The 22,107-nt window shown below is 43.1% G+C and overlaps 2 protein-coding genes across 2 annotated transcripts in view; one reads left to right on the top strand and one right to left on the bottom strand.

Annotated features, from left to right (window-relative positions):
* Window positions 1-14,374, bottom strand: part of cux1b (cut-like homeobox 1b) — a gene marked incomplete at its 3' end in the record, with an annotated part of 60,769 nt that extends 46,395 nt beyond the window's left edge. Inside the window, 1 exon segment of the mRNA XM_035679760.1 lies at window positions 14,218-14,374. Coding sequence (XP_035535653.1) covers window positions 14,218-14,280 — 63 coding nt within the window.
* Window positions 14,375-16,034: 1,660 nt separating this feature from the next.
* On the top strand, window positions 16,035-22,095 carry LOC118341229 (alpha-(1,3)-fucosyltransferase 4-like). The gene has a single exon (XM_035679434.1). The coding sequence runs from the start codon at window positions 20,705-20,707 to the stop codon at window positions 21,881-21,883; it is 1,179 nt and encodes a 392-aa protein (XP_035535327.1). The 5' UTR covers window positions 16,035-20,704; the 3' UTR covers window positions 21,884-22,095.
* Window positions 22,096-22,107: the final 12 nt, after the last annotated feature.

Below are 22,107 nucleotides of genomic sequence, written 5' to 3'. Positions count from 1 at the left end.
TATATATACTATATACTACACCATACTGACTATATATACGCACCAAATATACTGGTATATGTAAGTATGTATTCATCATACGGACTAATCCGTATGACATCATATATTCAATGATGTATTGATATAGACGTACTCAATAATATACGTATACCGGCTATGACGATCATAGTCACATGAATACCGTATAGGTTATACTATACTAGTATAGGTTATCATACCCTATACGCGGTATACTGATATATAATATACTGAGTATGTAACCGGGGATCAGCAAATACAATGGCACGACTAACGATTAAATCTGATAAATACTTCGGATGACCTGTTTGAATTCTTTGCAGTGAGGTCTGTCAGTGCCCAATTGGTCCAGCTACCTGATCCTTGCTAACACCCACATCGCAGTTTATATTACTGTCGTGGCTAAAGATAGCAGATAGCAGATAGCTAAATTAATAGATGGCTATTGGCTAAACAGAAAGATGAAGACCTTTCATTTTTATATTGACTGGAATGGTGGCATCTGTCACTATCCATCTAAAGTCATGACTGACCAAAAACGGCAACACCGTGTGCAGCCACAAGGATTGGTTAGAGCGTTTGCATGCTTCAGTTTGAACAAAGAGGCCAGTAGTGCAAACATGGCTTGTAACACATTGGAAAAGTGTTTCAATATCAATAAATCCCTAGCTAAATTTAAATTCATGTATTACATGGGGAATTTATTGAGAAGTATCAACTGACAGCAAGTCAATTCAGCTATTTTGTTGGCTTCATCAAGCTCTAAACTTTTGGAGGAGAATACTGTTAACTTTAGGCAAGACTGCTCTACAGGGGCTCTGCCATCTGGCATACCATTGGGATTTTCTTTCCATTACGTTTGTCATCAATGATTGACATCATGCTAGTTTGATAAACCTTCCAAATTAAAATGTTTGACAAGGAGCAAAGATATGAACAAAGAAACTAACAAAATCCCAAAACAAGCTAATTAAAAAGGGGTCTTTATTTCACAATACACGGTTAATGTAATGACAAGAAATATGATTAATTGCATTGGCAAAATGCAAATACCAGCACTTGTGTTGATGTAACGCCTGTAGTGCACCAAGCAACATGCATTAAAAAGTCAGCACTCTCTGGCTCTCCTTGGCCTGACTTTGAAACATTTTACTTTTCAAATCTCAAAAACAGTTTAATTTACTGGTGAATTAATTCATTTAACCATACACATTATCTCCAGCACTATTTTTAAATCTGGCTATGGCTGGTTAGGGCTGCACTGTCTAGTTTAGCAGACGATGGAATATGGTGTGTGCAGGGGAGCATTAAGTGGGCTGTAATGTCTGTGTGATTGCTGTAACAGCCCTGCTTGCCTTGGCTGGACTGGCCCACAGCAGCAGTCCCTGTCCTGGTTCATTTGGTCGTCTGGTCAGCTGTAAAGACGATTGGAACAGATTGCCAACACTCCCTAGAGAGACTTCAACACCGACTTGGCCAAGAAGCCTCCCGCACACTGCTCCACACGCGTGTGCTCTCACATGAATGCACAGACAGGCCGCGGCAGTAACTTGGGGAGCCCAGTCTTTCCACATTCTTTTGAAGTCAAAAGAGGAAGTCTGCTAACATGTTCGCCCAGCGATATTTGGCATGCTGAGCTATGTTCGCAGCTAGGAGGGGAGGCTGCGCCAAACGAAAATGAGTATCTCTCCGTCTTACCACTGTGGCAATAATACTAATCACTGATAACAGTCACGGGTAAACAAATCCTATTACCACTGGCCATCAGACCCAAGGTGTATGTGTGTGTTCATTTCTCCTAATGAAATTCCTTCCACTCGTCTGCAGGCAGAGAGAGGCCTTCTATCTGACTAATTCGCTCTAATTACTCTAATGAGCCACAGGTGATGATACAGTGAGACTGATTAATTAAATGGGAGGCACCAATCAGGCATGTCTGATTATGCCAATCATATCGACTACAGACTAAATGAGATAACAGGAGACAGACGCACTTTAATTGAGGTATCAAAACTTCATGGAATTCCTTATGCCCTCACGCTCCGACGATGCCGAGACAGATAGGCTGGTGGAATGACAACAAAGTTATTGTTATGTACACAGTATGAAGTCAATCTGCAGCTGCCGTCTGTGCTGCCACGGTGACCGCGAGTGCACACAGGAGGAGAGGAACACCACACAAGGATTTGCTTCAGATCTCATTCTCTGTAGAATAATTGGGACTGTAACTGCTAGAAACACTTTGTTTACACCTACTCTGCAGTCACACATGCCAAGTAGTCTGCCACTACTCCTTTAGTCCAAACACAATGTAGGTTAACTGCCCCACATTCGGTGCATGTTTTACACATTAATCTAATGGAGTACCACTCTTGAATTCAAGCCAGGCATAGAGAGAGACAGACAAAAATACATTCACTTCTTCTTTGTAATGCTAACACCATATTAGTCACACTACAGAAGAGGCTAATATTTTAAAATAAAACTTTTCTGTGTGTATTACAAAGTGAGAAGCCTTTTTTTAAAGCCTCTGTGCTTGGCAACATGACATAGATGTTTAAGAGATGAAGTTTTCTGTCCTGCCACCACAGTCACTAATCTTTGCTTTTATCTCTGACATGTCTGAGGCTGTTATGTGGTTATGATAGTAAACAGTAAAGGCGTCTGGAAAGATGTCTTATCTGAAATCTACGAGGCCTACCTCTGAAACTCCCCCTCCATCTCCCCTCGCAGCGTTCCACCTCCTATGCGGCTGACTGTTCTGTATGCCAAACCCACTGTGTGGGGGTGGAGTCGTGGGGTGGCGGCTCAGTCAGGAGCGACAGCCACGCTTGCTACAACGACACGGTACATGATCACAGATCACAGGCACGCCCCCTCAAAACACAGCACAACAGCAGCACAGATAACAGACTACAATCCTGGCTGCCTGTCTGCCTTCCTCCTACCTTTGACATAGCAGGGTGCAGAACTTTAAATGTGCCAGCAGACACCGTCTTCTCAAACCACACAGGGTTTGAAGACGCAAGTCATATCCTCCTGAATCTCCATTTTTGCTTTTCCTCTCACCCACTGGAGTAAAAGCCACAAAGTTTTCTTAACCACAAGCTAACACAATAGTTTCTCTGTGACAACTGAGGCCTAAACACTTTTGTGTATATGTGTTTGTGCAACTAGGCTATGTGTGCATCCATGTTTGTGTGCAGAGCGGTTGGGGGCGGGGGGTCAGCCTACCACTCTCCACAGCCTAACAAGACGCTTGTGGTCCCTGAGCGTTTTGCTCCTTTTTTTGAACACAGATCCATATCTACCAACAGCACAGGAGCTGTCAAGACTCACCTCACTGACGCTGACGCAAGCCTGGATCAAAAACAGCCTTTTTACACCGCAGCCTCGTTTGTATTGATCCATGTTTCTCTGCTGAGAGACTGGTTGTTGTTTTATCTCCCCAACATCCAAGCCTTAACTCTCCTGAAGCTTACTGAGAGCTAGTCATTATTTCGCCCGATCTATTGTCTGACAAAGGGGTTTCAGAGGCCAGGACTGAGCCTAAATACAAATATAATGAGACTAAGATGGTTTCTGGCATGGAGGAAGTGCAGCTCACTTGGTCTCACTTTGCGGAGTTCGAATTTAGCTGGAGGCCTGTGTCACAAAGGGTGAGTGGTGTGGAGGGTGCAATGGGAGGAGAGGGGTATGGCGATATGCTAGGGTGTAATGCATTGGTGAAAGGGCAAGATTTTTCATCCCTGCGTTTACAGGGTGGAACGGCTAGGATATTGAGATCTGAGATAGGATCAGAGGGTAGTGAGCTGTTTCAGCTACGATAAAGGCCACGCATTACAAACAGAGCACAGATAGAGAGAGAGAGAGAGAGAACCAGAGAGAGAGGGGAAGAGAGTATCACACCTCTCATCCCTGAATTAATGCCTCCATTCTGCCAGGAAGCCATTCTGTGCCAGTGAGAGGAGATTGGGGAGGGGATGAGTGCACAGATACGGGCTAAAAAATGGAAACTGCGATCATGGAGAGGGGCGATAGGGATTAATCAAGTCTGAGAGCAGAGTGGGGCTCTCCAGGCCCTGTAGCACATATATAAGCCCGGGTCCCAAGGACTCGGGCAACAATTGACACCGCTGTTATTAGTTTATGTGACATCAAATAGACACACAAGTAACCATTGGTGGATAATGACAGGGTCACAGGTGCAGGCTAGCGACGTTGCAGACATCCACTCATCCTACACTCATATGCAGGCTAATCTTTGTGGCCTAGAAAGTCTATGACCCTTGACAATGTGCAATGTTCAAAGTTGGTCTAATTCAGTTAAGATCTGATCTGTTCTCAATTCGTTAGCCTATTTGATTTGTAGTAATTCACTTAGACTTCCATTTAAGGACTACAAGCAGCTTCATGCTATTGGCACAGTTACAGGACGGTGAAAAAGGGTCTGCATCACTCTCATGTGCCTCTGGTACATTAAATCCCTGCTCTGCATGATGCCCTTTTCCACGTTTTAATTTAGCCGTGTCTATCTGTTGTATCCAGTAATTTTCTAGATGCCTGATGATGACACATCAGCAGGAGTTGTGCCACGGCCTATAAAAGCGACGTGTTCCGTTTGACGCAACTCAAAAGCATATATCAAAATGCCCCATTAGGTTAGCTATATCTAGACTCTTTAATAGGTCCAGCCCATGCTGTCACTATTTGCTAACATGGCCTAGCTTTCTGACTGAGTTTGACACCCATGGTCTATACGATCAACGTCAACAGAGCATGTCCCGGGGCTAAGTCTTACTCAGCCTTTATGAGTAAGAGTTTTCTGCTCTGCTTGCACGACTTTTGAGAGGAGAAGGCAGAGAAACACAGTGAGAAAGAGAGAATGAGCATAGCTAATCCTTACAGTAATGACAGAATAATTAGCTTGCATTAGGCTACGTAATGGGTTGTAATTATATCATTTATTCTGTGTTGAGAGAATATGATATAAAGCCTGCACAATGAAGGAAGAGGAATTGAGCTCAGTGGGAAGTAGGATGGAGCATGTGTAAGAGCTCAGGCTCTTTCTATTGATTGATCCAAACATCAAACGAACCACTGGAGTAATGGGGGGAGTGAAGGACAGCTAAAAGCTATTTGGAGCCTTCACTGCATAAAAGACTTGACCTGTTCCACACAGCCTACATATCAAAACCATCAAACAGCAATCAATAGACCAAAGCGGTCAACTCAACAAACCGTCACCCTACTAAAACATCAAACCCCCAGCCCAAGCGTCAGATGATAGGCTACACTCAGCTTATCCATTACCATCAGATAAAGAGGAGATAAAACACAGAGCCTAATCCTTTCATGTGTCGTGACAGCCACAGCAGCCTCCAAGGCATTCCTTCAGTCTGGCTCTCAAATAGTTTTATGGCGGAAGGCAGCCATTCAGTCAGCCAGCCAGCCAGTCAGGGCTGTTCTGGTCTGTTTGTCTTATTTCACAGTTTACACGCTGTTTTATAGGTAGTTATTATGGTCACCATGGTGATGCCATACGTTTTTACGGTCTTTTGGTCTGAGGGCAGAGAGTGTAATAAACGAAAAAAAACACACACACATGAAAACAAAGACTCACAAAACACACTCCTGCTGTGGAAAGGTCTCCTGTCCCTCCCTTCCTCCCTCTCTCCCTCTTTATCAGCCTCACCAAATGCCTATCTCCCTACTTTCTGCTTCATGTGAAACATGGATAGGCTAACGTAGAATTGTCCTCTCTCATTCCACATCTGGAGCTGATCAGAGGGCCTCCTGGAAGTTGAGGCCTCTGGGCCTATTAATAACCATACCGCTGAACTCAGGGTCAGACAGCAGTCAGCGGATGAGCCTGTGTCTACTAAACACATAGTCCCTTCCCCCTTCCCCCTTCCTCAAGAGGACAACTCTCACTTTTAAAAATGAGATGGCAGGCCACAGAGCTTAGCCATGTACATTCAGTTTTACACTTTTTAAATTGTGGCACACAAAGACTCTGCCAACTCAAGCAGGAACTCATAAATTATTCAAAAATAAGTTTAAAAAAACGACTAAAGTTCGAAAGTGGCTACACATTTGGTCATCCGTTAAAAATAAAATGCATAAACATAGGAAAACAGCCTTGGTTAATTGTGAGACAATTTTCTCCCTTTTTTTCCTGCTTTCCACATCCAAACAAGTTCAAGTTCAAGGAGGCTAGACCTGTTAAAGGCAAGACAGATGGTAAAAGTCATCATCTGTTAGCTCGAAAGGGTAAGGCCAGTCAGACAGCCCAAGTCATACTGGGGTCTACAGGGTCAGACCACCTCTGAACCCTGGCTCCAGTCTGACATCTGCTCAGGTCAAATGTCAGGGAGAGGTTAAGGTATCGTCTGAGGACGTCCAATGGACTTAACAGATACAGGACTGTGTCACTTGATTGGAATTTTCCATGTTTTTGGTAGACAAAGCCATAGACCAGTCCTACATTTATTAATCATGCATTAGGCAAAGCCTGTGCAGTAATAACAGCATTAAATCTGTTTTTTGTTCACTAAACTTAACTAGCCGTTCTTTCCTTAAACCATTATACCTAAAACTCTGAAAATACACATAAGCAGTTCCTCTGACTGAGCACCACCCCTACAACGTAAAACTAGACCGGTGAATAGCATACCGACTGCAGAGAACAATTTGTTAAGCATAAACCACCCCCATCCAACAGACACATACACGCACCTGTGAATACAGTGTAGTTGAATCATCATAATCGGTGGTAGTTTTCTGCTGAGCCCAGCCAGCAGTCTGTGTTATTTTTAGAGGGCTGACACAGAAGCAGGCCGTCCATTTACTCTGTGAGCTGGCAGCAGGACCATCACAGCTCTGGTTGCTTTTAAACTACAAAAATGGGAATGAGCTCAACATAAACACTGCAAAGGTGTGGACACTAACAGAAATTAAGTTAGCTCCAGATCCAGGGCCATTACAGTTCCATTACTTTAACATTAGGCTCCTTATAACACAATGTGGTGTGTGAAAAATGCCAAACCCACACACACATTAAACCATCAAACATCTCGTCACTTTATAGCCGTGAGGGTGGCATGTGAAAGTTGGTTTCGTTCTTTATTTCGGAAAAAGGTAAAAGACAGGATTCACAAGGCGATGTAAAAAAAAAATTCAATAAACTGTGCACCTTTGCATTATTTGCAGGAAACCTTGTTTCTTTAAATAATAAAAATTCCCGCAGTAGCAAAACCTAAACTCAAGGATGACCTGAATACTACACAAAAGCAACTGGGGGAGAAACAGAAACTGGACTGTGAGCTGAGGCTAAAGGTTGAAGGCTGTTCCCATCTGATGTGACTGATGGGCTGAGCTTGAAGGCCGGCTATGGATCTAGCAACTGAAGCCATGACTGACATTGAAAATTACACAGAGTGTGCTATTAGCAGATAGCAAGCCATATCATAATTCAATCCCTACACCATCAAAGTGCACCAATATCATAATTCAATACTAAGAACCATTAGCCTGCAGCACACCAATATCATAATTCAATCTGAGACCATCAGCCCATGCCAATATCATAATTCAATACTTGACCCATTAGGACACACCAATAGGCCTATTAGAATTCAATACCTATGGTCAATGATCTAACAGGACACTGATACTGGAGTCATGGGTTGAGGTCTGCACATAAGGATCCTCAAGCCTTATTTAGCCCAGACTCCTTGATAACAGGGAGATAAACAACACTAAAATTAGGTAGGGCAAGTGGTTCACCAATAAGCTTGGCTACACCAGACACGGAGGGCCACAGAGTATTTGCTGCAGGAACAAAATTCGGCAGGGTTATTCCGAGAGACACGTTTGTTGAACAAAATGAAGCTCTGCATTAGCTTCAAACTCAGCAGTGTGCTCAGCCAAACTTGTCAAAAATGTTTCTAACACTGGCCCCCACTGTGTGACCGTCTGCAGTTGGTCTAAATTATCACATTGTGGTACCTTGTGGAAATGGGACTCCGTTTCGTTTTCTGGTCCATTGCCTCTGTTTATATTTCCATGTTAACATCTTGTTTAACTCCTCAAAACGCTGCGAATCTCATTCAGGCTTGCCTTGCTGGGTCATCAGAAATCTGCACCTTAACAACCAATCAATGGTTTCTAAAAGCTCGAATTTCCTCGGCTGCTTTAAGTCCGTTTTTCACCAAAGTTGTCATTATTCAAAGTTATTCTCGCCACACATTTCTTCGGTTTCATCACTTCACTCTAATCCTCATGTAGTGTAAAATTACTCTGGAGAATGGAAAATACGGCACAGAATGATCTATTACTGAAAAATAAAATAAATGACTCAAATGTCAGATGATTCATCAGTAACAATTTTGTGACTGATTGAATGTTTTTCTAGTAAAAAAGCCAAACTGTCATCGAGTCCGGTGCCGTAGCTGTGAGGACTTTTGCTTTTTGTGTTTTAAATATATTACCTATCTTGGGATTAAAGTTGTCATGTGTTTTTTTTTTTACAACATTTGACATACATATGACATTTTATAGACCAGAAAAAATTATTTGATTAAACAAGAAAATAACATGTAGATTAATGAATAATCAAAAGTAATCTTCAGTTGCAACTCTAAAATAATTGTTAGCTAGGCCCTACTACAATACACTGGGCAAAACATGTTGTGAATGACTATAATATAAAAGTCTATCCGGTTTAATCATTTGTAGGTCACATACCTCTGAAAAAAAAAAAAAAAACAGGTACTGACTAAGTAATAAAACGCTGGCAACTTGGCATTCAAATCGGCTCACATTAATGATTGTGAGAAAGCTGAAAACATGACGTGGACAAGTAGAAAGATAAAAAAAAAAGAAGCAATATGAAAAGAGTGCGCGACTGGATTGTTGTGTTGCACGTATTAGAGCCTGGATCCGAGCCCACTGCTGGTCTGCACCTCGCTGTGTGCGTCTTCTTACTTTACCAGTCAACTATGGACGAGAACAGACATTTTTTCCCTTGGGAGTGAAAGATTTGTGTTTACTGAAAACCGTAGGCTTAATATTACAAGATGAACAATAGACTATACAAGATTACACCGGCCTTGGAGGCACTGATTCAAGTGTACGCTTGATTTTTAAATAACATGGGCATCATTCTCAAACTTACAAGTGGAAAACAGCCAGTATATTTCAAAGTGAGCCTAAAGAGAAGTGTCCAGTCACTGAAGCCCAAGCTCTCTCTGCTGGAATACAGAGCAGCCGAATAATGGATGCTTCTGTCATGAGATACGGTGAAACTCTATGATGCTGTAGGTGAGAGAGACTCCAAGTGGGTCTGTAAATAATGCCTGCCACTTGAAAATAGGTCTCTGGAAACTGCCCCCTGTGCTCTTGTTGCTGGAGTTGGGTAGAAGTTTTGTCTGTGTAGTTACATTAGTGTATAAGTGTTTTAGTATTATGTGGTAGGGAGCGTGAAAGCAATATGCACGATTAAGTTTTACAGAATATTATTATAACAAAAGATACATGATATTTTTGTAGGGCGATGTTAAGTTGTAAGACGTTAGTAATCCTGGCTGGAAAAGCAACAGTACAGTTGACACAAATGACTATATTTAAATTAGGTAGTGAGTGAGTATACCAAGACATAAAATATATTTTGTTATACACCATAAAGTAAAAGATTACAAGGTGAGGTGAAAGCAGTATATATGCTTTAACAGAAGCCAGACGTAGAAATTCACATGGGCTGTAAACCCTCTAATATAGTGTGATGTTCACGATCGGCCTGTGGAGGAACACTGCAATGTAAATTGCTTATAAGTCTGTTGTGCAATCAGTTGTGATGCTTCGTTTCAAAGTGTAAGAACAGTCATTGAAAGAGAAAGTAAAGCTACTATCTATTGTGTGAGTTGGCCAAGTTTATTCAGGATATACATTGTAACAAAATATTTATGAATGAAATAAAAAAAAACAACTTTATTTTATTAGGGTAAAAATATGCCTTCACAGTAATTAACTGACAATACTACTAACTATAATGACCAGGAATATTATTAAGGATGTCTACTCTAACAATATTTGCATCTTATATTAACATTTGGACCATCTTAACTACAAGCTGTTCAAATAAAATCCAGCCGTATTAAATGTTTTTTTGTGTTACTATATCTAAAACTACAAATTGTGGAAACAAAAACAGAATTATGGGATATTTTTATCATAACAAGAGACTTCCACATCTTCAAGGTTTATAAGGAAGCATAAAGACTGCATTAAGAGCTGCTGACTCCATCTGTTTGGGTACCCCTATTTTTAGACTTCTATTAAATGCTTTTTATCTTTTGTTCAAACATCAGACGAGACTGGTCATAATTTATTTTACCATGCACGGTAAATGATTTCACTAAATAGTCTGATATCAACTTTTAGAGAGTAAAATCCAGTGTAGACACTCCTCGAAGCCGTGGCAGGGTGAAGAAACTGAGCCCGAGTGTGAAGTACACTAAATCACTGAAGAGTTTGGGGAGTATGGGCCTCCGCTGAGAATTAGCCACTGATAAGGTAGATGAGAAGTTGTGTTTTTTTTTCCTTCAGGTTTCTGAGAGCTGCACATTCCTCTCAGTCCTATGGAGTGTATCGCTCATAAGGACACACTATAACCTCTTAGAAAGTGGGATGACATAGCCCTGACCAAAGTAGACCGAGGGCAGACCAAAGACCTGACATGCACTCGTCCTGCTCTCTGACTCATGCTTAGTCGCTCACCACCCACCAACACACAGTGAAACCTCAGTCCCAATGCCAGGTTTTGTCACTGGGCAGAGAAGCGGCTGGCTACAGTAAAAGCATGACGTGATGCCCCTTCCTCTATGCTCCCCCAGCCTGTGCAGCAACAGAGGGGTAAAAATATCCCACCAGTAAGTTCAGACAACCAGCTCATAAATTAACACTAAAACTCCTACAGACAACAGTGGGCCAGTCGCTGAGAGATTTAAACCACTCAGGTTGCCACTGACCACAGCTCTGGGATCAGCTTACAAAACCCTTTTCCTAAATTTACCCATTAGGAGGTGATGAATAAGAACGGGCTGTAGATCGGTTTTCACCTAAGTAACTATTTATCTGTACACTAACATAGTGAACTATTTTTCAAAATGGCTCTGGGGTGCTTTGTTCCAAGAAATGTTATGAGGTGAGATGTAGGCTATTAGGCCTAAATTGGGAATTGTGTATAACAGAAAAGGTCTGTTCTTAATTTTACGAAGCTTGCACAGAAAATATAAAGTATAGGTTTAGGCTCGGCTATTCACTCGTATCTTATTAAGGTTTGCCCGTAATGAAGCGCAATCTCTCGTCGCTCCCAAGTAGAAACACAATGTTCCAGCAAACTGCTTGACTGGGTCAAAAAAAAAAAGGAAAGAAGAAAAAAAAAACAACAGGAGAGAAGAGTGATGATCCCCTCTAAAGAAACTCAACTCTGTAATGGACGGACAGGGATTACAGACGTTAAAACCTCCTCCATCTGTAATTCACTGTCACCCTGCCATCATCTCTGAATCACTGATCCATTTTGCAAGTGTGCGAGACCTTGCTAAAAGCATCACTGTTGCACCCATTTGTGTTTGTAGTGGTGGTGGTGGGGGGGGGAGAGAAAAGGGGAGGAAAAAAAAGCATGCAGAAAAGACAAGTTAACAGCTCGCTGTGCTGTTTCAAAGCACTCTCTGTCCTGTAACAACCACCTAGCTAGTTTCTCACACAGGGAATGGGACACACTGATCAAATAGGATTTTAATGAACATCAGCAGTTGGGAGCCTGAGGAATAGACGCTATGATGGCTTAAAGCTACTGACATCTAGGTTGGGTTGGATTTTCATCATCAAAAGAAACACACAAAAAAAAAAAAAAGGAAAAAGAAAAAACATCCTTTGCTGCCCGTGCTTCTCACCACAGACAACGCAGACTGCGGGAATCGGAAGTGCACGCTGTCCGTTCGTCACAAGGGAGAGAGCGCAAATGAGAAAGCAATTGGCTTGACAAGCGCCATGGCTAGACCACGATCATATCACACGTAACCCCAATATTATCCTCAGCAAACAGGATAAGAAAAAAAAAAGATGGTTCTTCTCTGCATAGGCTCTTCCTCTAGCGAGCCCTTCTCACGGTGGGCAGGAGAGTAAATAAGGATGTATCAATAATAGCACAGGTGAATGTTCCTGAGCAGTTCTGCGCAGCACCACACACACACGACACACACACACACACACACACACACACACACACACAAAGGCTCCGGCACTGATTTCCTATCTGCAGGACAGGCCTGCAAAACCGCCAGGCTTTTTGCACACGGCCTCAGATTCACTGTCCTGACTAATTCGCTCCTGCTGAATAGGGGGCCCTTTGCATAGATTACCCAGCGGGCCTTATCACAAACTTATGCGCATGCCATTTTTTCATGTCCTGGCCTGCCTGGCAGCGTGCCTTCACTGTCCCGTGCTTGGCCCAGTCAAATCTACGAAAAAGACTGATCTCAGACAAATTCTCACACACACACAAGACACACACACACACACACATCCAGTTCTTCTAAACCAGGGCCGGAGAGAGGTGGGGGTGCAAAGCAGCGGTGAAGGCCAGGGAAGAGAGAGGCAAGAAAAAAAAAAAAATTAAAATAAGGAGCTGGGAGGGGGGAGGTGAGGGAGAGAAAGATTGGGGGGTGGAAGGCATCGAAGGGGGTGGGAGATTAGATAGTGAGGCAAAGGGAAAAGACCAAAGCCAGTCTCAATTTTTTTTTTTTTTTTTTTTACATAATGCATGAACAAGGGGGCAAGAGTAGGAGGACCAAACGGGATCAAATAAATAGGAGAAGTGAAGCCTTGATGATGTGGCATAAGTGCGACACAAAGCCCGCTGGGAAGACTTGTTCACTGTCCTTTTGTCTATCCAGTCATAGGGGCATCATGACCTAAATAAAAGTTTAAATCCCAAGCCTGTGCAATTCACAAAATAATGTATGAACAATTGAAAGGCTAGCCTACATAATGCAATCTTATGTTAATGACGACGGCGACTGGGGCTGCTAATATTCATAAATTGTGATTTGAAATTCAGCAATGCACGTTAAATGCCAGTGGAAAACACAACAGTGCCATTGTCTACATGTCTTGTGATAGGTCAAACACGGCTCTAATATACACACACAGGCAATATTCACACTCACACACACACACAGTGAATAGGCCCAATATTTCCCCCCCTCTTATCCTTTTACTGTGCCATTGATCTCCTCCCGTGCACGCCGAGATTAGTGGCATTTCTGGAGTTCATCACAATCAACAAGGTCATGATCTTTTTCACATACATGTATATATTTCTACTACCATTTTATATTAAACTGCACCGCGTCCACAAACACTGTCCCCGTCCCGTCCACTTTCACAGACGTGGCAAATGTCTGTAAAAAAAAAAAAAAAAAACCGCTCACTGGTGCTTATAATTCGCCGTCAGGGGGAAACCGAAAAAAAAAAAAAAAAAACCGGCCGAGTTGATCAACCATAAAGCACGAAGACGACTTCGGTATAAAACTGCTCCAAACCCCGGTTCCCCCGTTAGCCGATAAGGCTGCTAATGTTTTCATCCGCCTCCAAATAAAACTTACCGATTATTTGACAGCTAAAAGCGGAGAAAAACACACTAGCAACGCGGTTGTTGTGTGTCTGAGCTGCCCGTCTCAGCGCTCGGTGTCACCACAGCGCCACCGTATAATGAGTCGCACTTATTTTTTTTCCCCCTAAATTATCCAACCTTACAGCGGCTACAGCGTCGGGCTAACTACGGCTACTCGCTCCGGTAAAAGTTGAACAACAACACGCAATAAAACACAAGCTATCCCGAAAGCTCTCCGCCAAAAGCCCCGCTGTTTTGTTTTTATTTCGGCGCATCCCCGCGGCGTCGCCCCGGCTTGCCCAGTTGCAGTGTCCGATCGATGTTGAATTGAACAAAGAGGATCAATTTCTGATCAGCGAGAGAGCCACTTTCATCAATGTGAGGAAGAGGTCTTGAATTCTCTTCCGAAACACCTACGAGACGGCGGCCGGGGAAAAAACACGAAACACGGCGGCCGAAAGAGACGAGGCAGCCGAAGCGAATGGAGGGCAGGCGATTTAAAGAGAGGTTGAACTGACCTGTAGTTGTTGTAAGTCAAAGCGCTTCCAATATTGAAACATCGATCCTGCATTGGCCGCCATCTTGAGACATATTGAGACAGGAATGAGATGCTGATAGAGAGCGCGGGGGTTGGAGTTCAGTGGAGAGGACCGGGCGGCCGCAACACCCGGACCGGACCACTCCCAGCGCCCAGCCCAGGTAACAGCCGGAGTACGGACCGGAGTCAGCGCACAGGCGTGTTGCCTTAATAACGCCATTATAATTGCTTAAATAGCTTTTTATCAACATTCAGATATTACAGGTAAATAACCGAACTGGCGTTAAATTACTCTTTTATTTTTCTTATCACGTTGACACACACGCACGGAAATCGTGAGCGCCCGATTGTGTCCGTGTTTTTTAATGTTGTTTGCTTTGTGTGATCTTTTTTTTTTTTATGTATTATGGAGAGCAAAGATCACACAAAAAATATAATGCCAGGAGGCTCTGCTTGGAAGCCATATCTAAAATATCTAAATAAATAAATCCCACCAGGGGTGCATTCAGGAACCGGTGTTTCCTCTGAGCTGTGCAGGGACTGAGCAAGAGGATGGTGTGGACCCACATATACTAATTTATTTCATCAATAATCATTGCTCCTCCAAAAATCAGCATGACTGTCAGATTTAGGAATAAAAAGTCGATATGTGGGAAGAATTGATTTATTTATTTCCCCCCCATGAACCTATTGGATGTTGCCAAACTCATTCTCCTTTTTGAAAGTGCAATTTTACCCCATTTCTGTTTAAACTGCAAACATTTAATACATGAAACAAAACTAACATTTATTTTACTGATCCAGGTGAAAGGCTTTTGTTTTGGTTCATTATGGACGTTCATGAAGGACAATCCCAAAAAATAAATCAATAAAAGGTAAATATATTTAAACCAAATGTAATTAATTAGGATGTTATTTGTTGAGAATAGAATCCGGGCTAAACGTGTATGTCTGAATAGTTAAAACAAAGCATTCAGCTCTAATCAATATTGGAAATTAACCACAATAATTTTAGTTTCATGATACATGTATTTTTTATTGAAAGGGTGGATCTAGTGTTCACAGTCAGCATATGCAAGGAAGCAGGACTGCTGTGGACCTGCTGAATTTGGCCATTTAAGAATGGGTAAAAGATGGAGTGGACTTGGCACAAGATAGATTCATATGATTTTCTCAATGTACAGTAATATGAATAAGAAAGTAAGTGAGATATTCTCATTCACTTGCCATTAGTTATTTAAATAAGATGTTTTTAATCCAGTCAGATCACTGCGACAGCAAGGCAGCCCAGTGGTTAGACTGTCAATGTGCATACATATCTGTTGTTGAAGTGACCTTGAGCAACACTCCTGAAGGCGTCACTCCTGCTGACCATGTCCTCTGACCCCCCTACAGCTTGTGGATATGCAAAGAATGTCTAATTACACTGTATATATGGAGTGCCTTAAATTCCTTGTGTCAAACTGTGCACCTTAAAAACACCATCACGCCTCAGCTTCAGCCTCCAATTGCTCTGCACACCAAAGCCGGATCCGAGTTCCTCAGGTTTATCAGGGTAACACATCTGTTGTACACGTCGCGTTCATTTTTAGCTTTTTGTGGGTTCCAAAATGTGACTCGTCGAGTGACTTTTGAGGGCTGGAAAATCCACGCCTGCATTCACACTTAGTAAGTTGTTATTTTTATTTTTTTCTTGAATGCTCAGAGCCCCAGCAGCCTTTTACAAAAATATTTAGTTTTATTTTTTTTTCTCCCCAATCATTTTCATTTCTTTACAGCCATTGCACTTTAATTGCATTCACCAAAAATAACACAAGAATTTGCCATAGATAATAACGCCTCTTTCACTGCAAGTGTGTGGATACAAAGGTAGGCATTTTTGTGCTTTGAATTAGCTCAACTTTCAGGCCATTACTTGATTTGATTTGAAGCTGTTTGTGTGTCCCCCTTCTACAGTATGAATGGTGCTCAGTGCTCTCTACTGATATGTAGTCTCAATAGCTTTGCCTTATTTTATACTTCATTTATGGACATAATACAGTGAATTAAAGACTGGCTTTAGTTTGGGCCTGACACCTGGTCACATGCTTTTAATAAAATGTACTGAATTACACTGTATACAACAAATAACAACCACTGGTTAAAGCATTTTACTGTGATAAAAGCAGCATGATTCAGGTCGCTATCTGTGTCAGTTACTAATTCTTTTTTAAACATGAGCAACTGTCTGCATTATGACGTACATAATTATTACTTTTTAAGACAAAAATACTGCATATGAAGCGATAGATCCTGTGTTTAATCCTGTCATTTTGTTCCCTTTCCGCCATGTTAATCAGTGTTTCCTTGGCTTGGCCTGCATGACTTGTGATGCTACCTATCATTAAGCCAAACCAGAAATACAGGTCTGAGATAATCCGTACAGGTTCAGTAGCTCTGCAGTGTGTCCGTGTGTTTGTATAGTTTTCTCTCACTCTCACACAAAGAAAACACAGCTAAAAGGATCATGATACATTGTTGTGCCACTGATATTACTATGAAACAGTCAACAATATCTTGTCAATAAGGAGAAGTGGAAGTAGCTCCAAAAGGCGTCGTAATTGTATTGGGAAATGTTCTATAATTATTGAACACTGTTGACTTTTTACTTTGGATATTAAACGCAACGGTTTAATGTTTCAAATAACGTAAGGTGATACTTTGTTATGTCATTTATTGTGTCAACATGCACATCCAGCAGAAATACTGTAGCAGCGGTGTTAGACATGAACATTACAACCATATAACATTACTTTGCAAACAAATAACCTTTACAATATTTCTTCCCTCCCTAAAAGTTTTTAATACTCAGCCATTCAAAGGATGCCATGAAGGACATTTTACTGAAACAAAAAAAAGAAAGAAATGCAGCTCTTGAATCATCACGCACTGAAAAAGAAAACATGAAATGGACTTCATCTTAGCTCTCACATAAAACACATAACAACAGAATCATGTTTAATCTCTCTAATTTCTGCTTCACGCATGACTCTACCAATTAATTTCTGTACACAGTCCCTCCACATTTAATGCAAGAATGTATCCGGTAAATTAAGTAATATCACCTTAATGCAAACGTTGCCTTTAACATTACAAATCAGTCCATTTTGCACTGCCAGACGCTCCTCTCAGACTCTCTGAATTTCGGGACACAGTATCTCCATAAGGATTTGATTGCAGCTTCATAGACTCTGGATTACTTTGAAGCAGTAGGGGGTACACAGTGTAAGTCGGAACAAGCAAGAGTCTGAGTTATCAATCCACCTACAAATTATCGTGTTCCTGCTACAGAGGCTCATGCATGCCTGACATGAATGACATGAGAGGAGTCTTTTTTATTACACTCTATGGTAAAATTAGAGAGGATGAAATAAATTGTTCCTGACAAGGACAGCAATAGGAACATGTTGGAGCCCACACATTTTAGCCTTTAAAAATCCTCATCAGTTCATGTACATTTGGTTTAAAGTTTAAATATACAGAAATAACCACACATTCTTTGTGTCAGTGCCATTATACAACTAGATCTTATACCCCGACAGAGCTACAGGGTATAAAATAAAACAGCCTTTCTGTCCTTTAGCTTTCCCACTATTTCTCTGTTTGTGTCCCTTTTCCTCCTGCTCATTGACTCTGCCTGCAAGGTGCTTTTAGCGGGCCTTGTGTGGCCGGGTTGGAGATGGATGTGTGGCCCTTGGGAGCCGCAGGCAGAGAGCAACACTGATCATGTCAGACAGGCTGGGGAGGCTGCATAAGATCATCATCACCCAGCAGTGGAGTGAATCGCCGCAGTGGCACTTTCACACAACCTCTGACCTTTGTGGTAACCTCTGAGGTCATGATCAAGGTCAGGGGTCAGCGAGGGCCTCTGTGATCAGGGAGCTCACAAGCCCCTCCTGCCTGTTTCCTCCTCTTTTTCTCTCTACGTTTTTTCCCTTCGTTTTTTTCCCCCTTGCTCTTGTCCCTCATCTTCTATCTGTTTGTCTATCGCTCACACTCTCCTTCACCGGGCAGGACCAATTGAGACATCCCATCCCCTGGGAGTGCAAAAAGGAAAGCAAGAGAAAATCAATAGGGAAGATGAGTGAAGACCTGGGGGTCCCATCAAAAACTGAATGCTTCTCTCTGTGCTGGTATGATTCACACACACACAAAAGCACGTACAGATAGACAGTGGTATTACTTTTGACAAACAGGAAGATAGAAGTAAACATGGGCTTGGAAACAGTACAAAACTAGAGACAAAGATGTGTAATGTCTACGAAATATGTTGTTTTCTTGTGCATTCCACTTACATTGTCCATATAAAGTGACCTGAGAAGCCCTTGTGTCAGTTTTTCCATCCTCCCGGCATGTACACATGCTGCAGTGATGTTTGAAAAAGAGGAAGATGTAATATTGATCCCTCCATGAAGATTTTTCAAGGTCTGCAACAGCACACGAAAGAGCTTGATGACAAAAGAAAGTTCTTTTTCGAGCAAGAGAGAAGAGTAAAGATGAAGCAAACATAAATGCCAAGCTTTGTGTATCACCCTGGTTGTAATTTGAGCTGAACAAAATGTCACCATATCGGCAATCAGAGTAACTTTAATTATAGCACAATTCCAGCAACATTTGCATGGTTGTGTGCTGCCTAGAAAGGAAGAAAAAAAGGACTAAACAAGAGAGAGCTGAAGGAAGACAAACAAAACCCATTCCTATGTGTCATTTCCTGACCTCGGCCACCTCTGCTATTTCTGAGGAAAGACATACATGTGTTTATAATGTTGAGCCTCACCATGTATCCATAACTTATGAGTTTGCCGTGCTTCTTCCCAACTCAAGATAACCCCGGGCAGGACATTAAATGATTGGCTGAAAATAGAACTGTTCAGATGAAAGGGAGGATAAATAATGCAGAAAGAATACAAAACCTCTTATGGGGATAACTAGTCACACACACGCAGGCACGCACACAAACACACAAAGAAGATTTCTATTTTTTTTTGCTCCATGGTGAAGAAAAGTGAATGGATGTAACAGGAAGGAGGAGGACCCAGTGGAGACACACATGCTTCTTGCTTCATCTCCTCCCACTCCTCCTTGTCTGCCATTTTTTTCCACTCACATTCAGACTTCATGACATACTCTGTGTCTGTGGGGAGGAATAATGTTGTCCCAGTCACGCCGTGTTTTTCCTGCCCACCAGAGATGAGACACAACACACAGTGCAGGATTTCCAGACCCGCCGCCTCATCATTTTTTCATTACTTGTGATCAGAATGCGTTCGACCTGGATGGCTGATCCTTTTACGCAGAGAGTAATGTGTCACTGTCTGACTGTGTTGTTTTTTATTCCTTTATTTGTTTAGGGTTAGATCACCAAATTAAAAAACTGTGAGTCATTTATTAAGATTTCTGGTTAGAGGGTGTTGCAATGCTGGGTCATATCTAATAAATAAAACATTCAAGACAAACCTTTTCAAAGCCCCGCTGCTGCCTGCCTAATTTACAGCTGAAATGTTTATTCATTGGCCAAATTAAACATGCATGTTTTGAGAAAAATCCAAATGTCTCTGCACCGCACAGGCTGCACAGGAGACCTCACAGGGCAGCTTTCTGCTTGTGTAGGGAGACACCTAGTGGTGAATAACACGTGTAGCGTTTGTATAGAGATAAATGGGAGATTGAGGTTGCTCTATCCTGGTTTATTAACTTGATATGTATAAAAAGATTCTTTTAGTCAGTCCATAAAATCTAAGTAACTATTTGCTGATTAATTTAGAGTGAGTTTACTGGCCAGAAAAACTCCAAAATTAGGCTCCAGTAATGCCATTTCTCCAAACTCCCCCTCTGATTTGACCCTCTGGCCTCCATCCTGGGTGAATATGCCTTTATACAAACAGAGTCATTTACAAGCTAAATGAAAAATATGTCTTGTTCTTTTAAAAAATGACCTCTGCTTATTCCATCAGCAGGACACCGCGCCCAGGGCCAAAGTGTTTACTCAACCTAAAAGAGCCTGGGAGGCCAGCAGGCCTCACAAAAGCGCCTTTCACCGGTAACAGGACCCTGGACCAACGCTGCCACGTCAAATTTTTTTGGCGCATACAGCACTGCTGCAAATGTGTTTACTTTAACTCTGTTTGGACCAAGACGACAGGGTGACATAAGCTGACACCACTGAAGAACATGTAGGACAGGCGACAACAATGGCAAGTTTGGTAGACCATTGCAGGCTCCATTGTTTAACCGGACGCATTCCTTATCTCTCCTGAATGTTAAAGTAGGACATTAAGGTGTGCCAGCCGGCTGCAGCGGACGCAGGGACGGAGGGACCACTTTTCCTGAAAAAAAGTTTTAATACAAGTGCAGCGGACAAAAAAAGGAACAAAACATCATGTGTACGAGGTTTTAAGTGTGGGGGGACTGCAGGGTGAAGGGCGTCGATGGGAGTTGTGGCTCAGTGGAGAGCAACGGGCCGCTCCACGATAACTGCGCACAGAGCAAACAGCCGCTCAGGTTCGTCCCAGCGGGAAAAATGTTGTGCACTTGTTCTCAAAAGGACCTGCTCCTCTGTGTGCGCGGCCACCGTCGGTTTCTTGTTGTTCCTGGGACTCTGCCTACTCCACCTACCGGACCCGGTCACGCTGGTACCGATGGTCTCTGAGGAGAACCGCGCGGTGACGCTCCTGATATGGACGTATCCTTTCGGTCGGTACCGCAAACTTCCGGACTGCTTTGCGCTCTATCAGATCGGCGGGTGCACGCTCACCGACGACTGGCGCGCGTACCCGGATGCGGACGCCGTGATCATCCACCACCGGGAGGTTGCCACCGGCAGCGCCGATCTACCACCGGAACCGCGGCCACGTGCGCAAAAGTGGATATGGATGAACTACGAGTCCCCCTCGCACACGTCCAGTCTGTGGCGTTTTGAGGATGTTTTCAACCTCACAATGACCTACCGGACAGACTCAGATATATTCCTGCCGTACGGGTATCTGGTCCCCAATGAACACAGAACCAGGGGTCTCCAGAACCGCTTTGCGCACCCGCTCCACACACCCCCGCGCTCACACCGCCCCCGGCCCCGCCTCCTGGCCTGGGTCATCAGCAACTGGTCGGAGTCTCATGCTCGTGTGGCCTTCTACCACCAGCTCCGCCGGTACATCCAGGTGGATGTGTTCGGCCGCGCCGGCCGGCCGTTACCAAAGGACAGCGGCGGCGGCAGCGTGGTGCGGCTGCTCGGACGTTACCACTTCTACCTGGCGCTGGAGAACTCGCAGCACACCGACTACATCACGGAGAAACTGTGGAACGCAGTGCGGGCCGGAGCCGTCCCGGTGGTCCTGGGTCCGTCCAGGCAGAACTATGAGCGCTTCCTGCCTCCAGAGGCCTTCATCCACGTGGACGACTTCCCCACAGCGCGAGAACTGGCCCGGTACCTGCTGATGCTGAGGCGCAACCCGGCCCGGCTGAGGCGGCACCTGGACTGGAGAGGGAGCTACAGCGTGCAGCAGCCCACCTTCTGGGGTGAACACTACTGCACGGCCTGCAGGGCGGTGAGGAGGACCAGAGGCAGGACTGATGTGGTCAAAGACTTGAGACGCTGGTTTCACTCGTGAAGACACCTGAAGCTGCAGAACTGAACTGATGATAAAGCTGAAAGCGTAACCAGACTCACTCCCCACCTGATGATCTTTCAAAGTTTACAACAGAAATCTATTTATAATCGACCATGATTGTTTAATTTATGACTTCAATTAGACTGTGATAACTGAGAATGATGAATTTTGACTGATTTTGATTGATTGAGTAAAGTTATTTTTCCTATGAACTCTCTCTCATT

This window comes from Morone saxatilis, unplaced genomic scaffold, assembly GCF_004916995.1.
Source record: "Morone saxatilis isolate NCDOM2014 unplaced genomic scaffold, NCSU_SB_2.0 Contig8, whole genome shotgun sequence".
NCBI classification, from domain to species: Eukaryota; Metazoa; Chordata; class Actinopteri; family Moronidae; genus Morone; species Morone saxatilis.
This window is presented reverse-complemented; position numbering and strand designations above follow the sequence as displayed.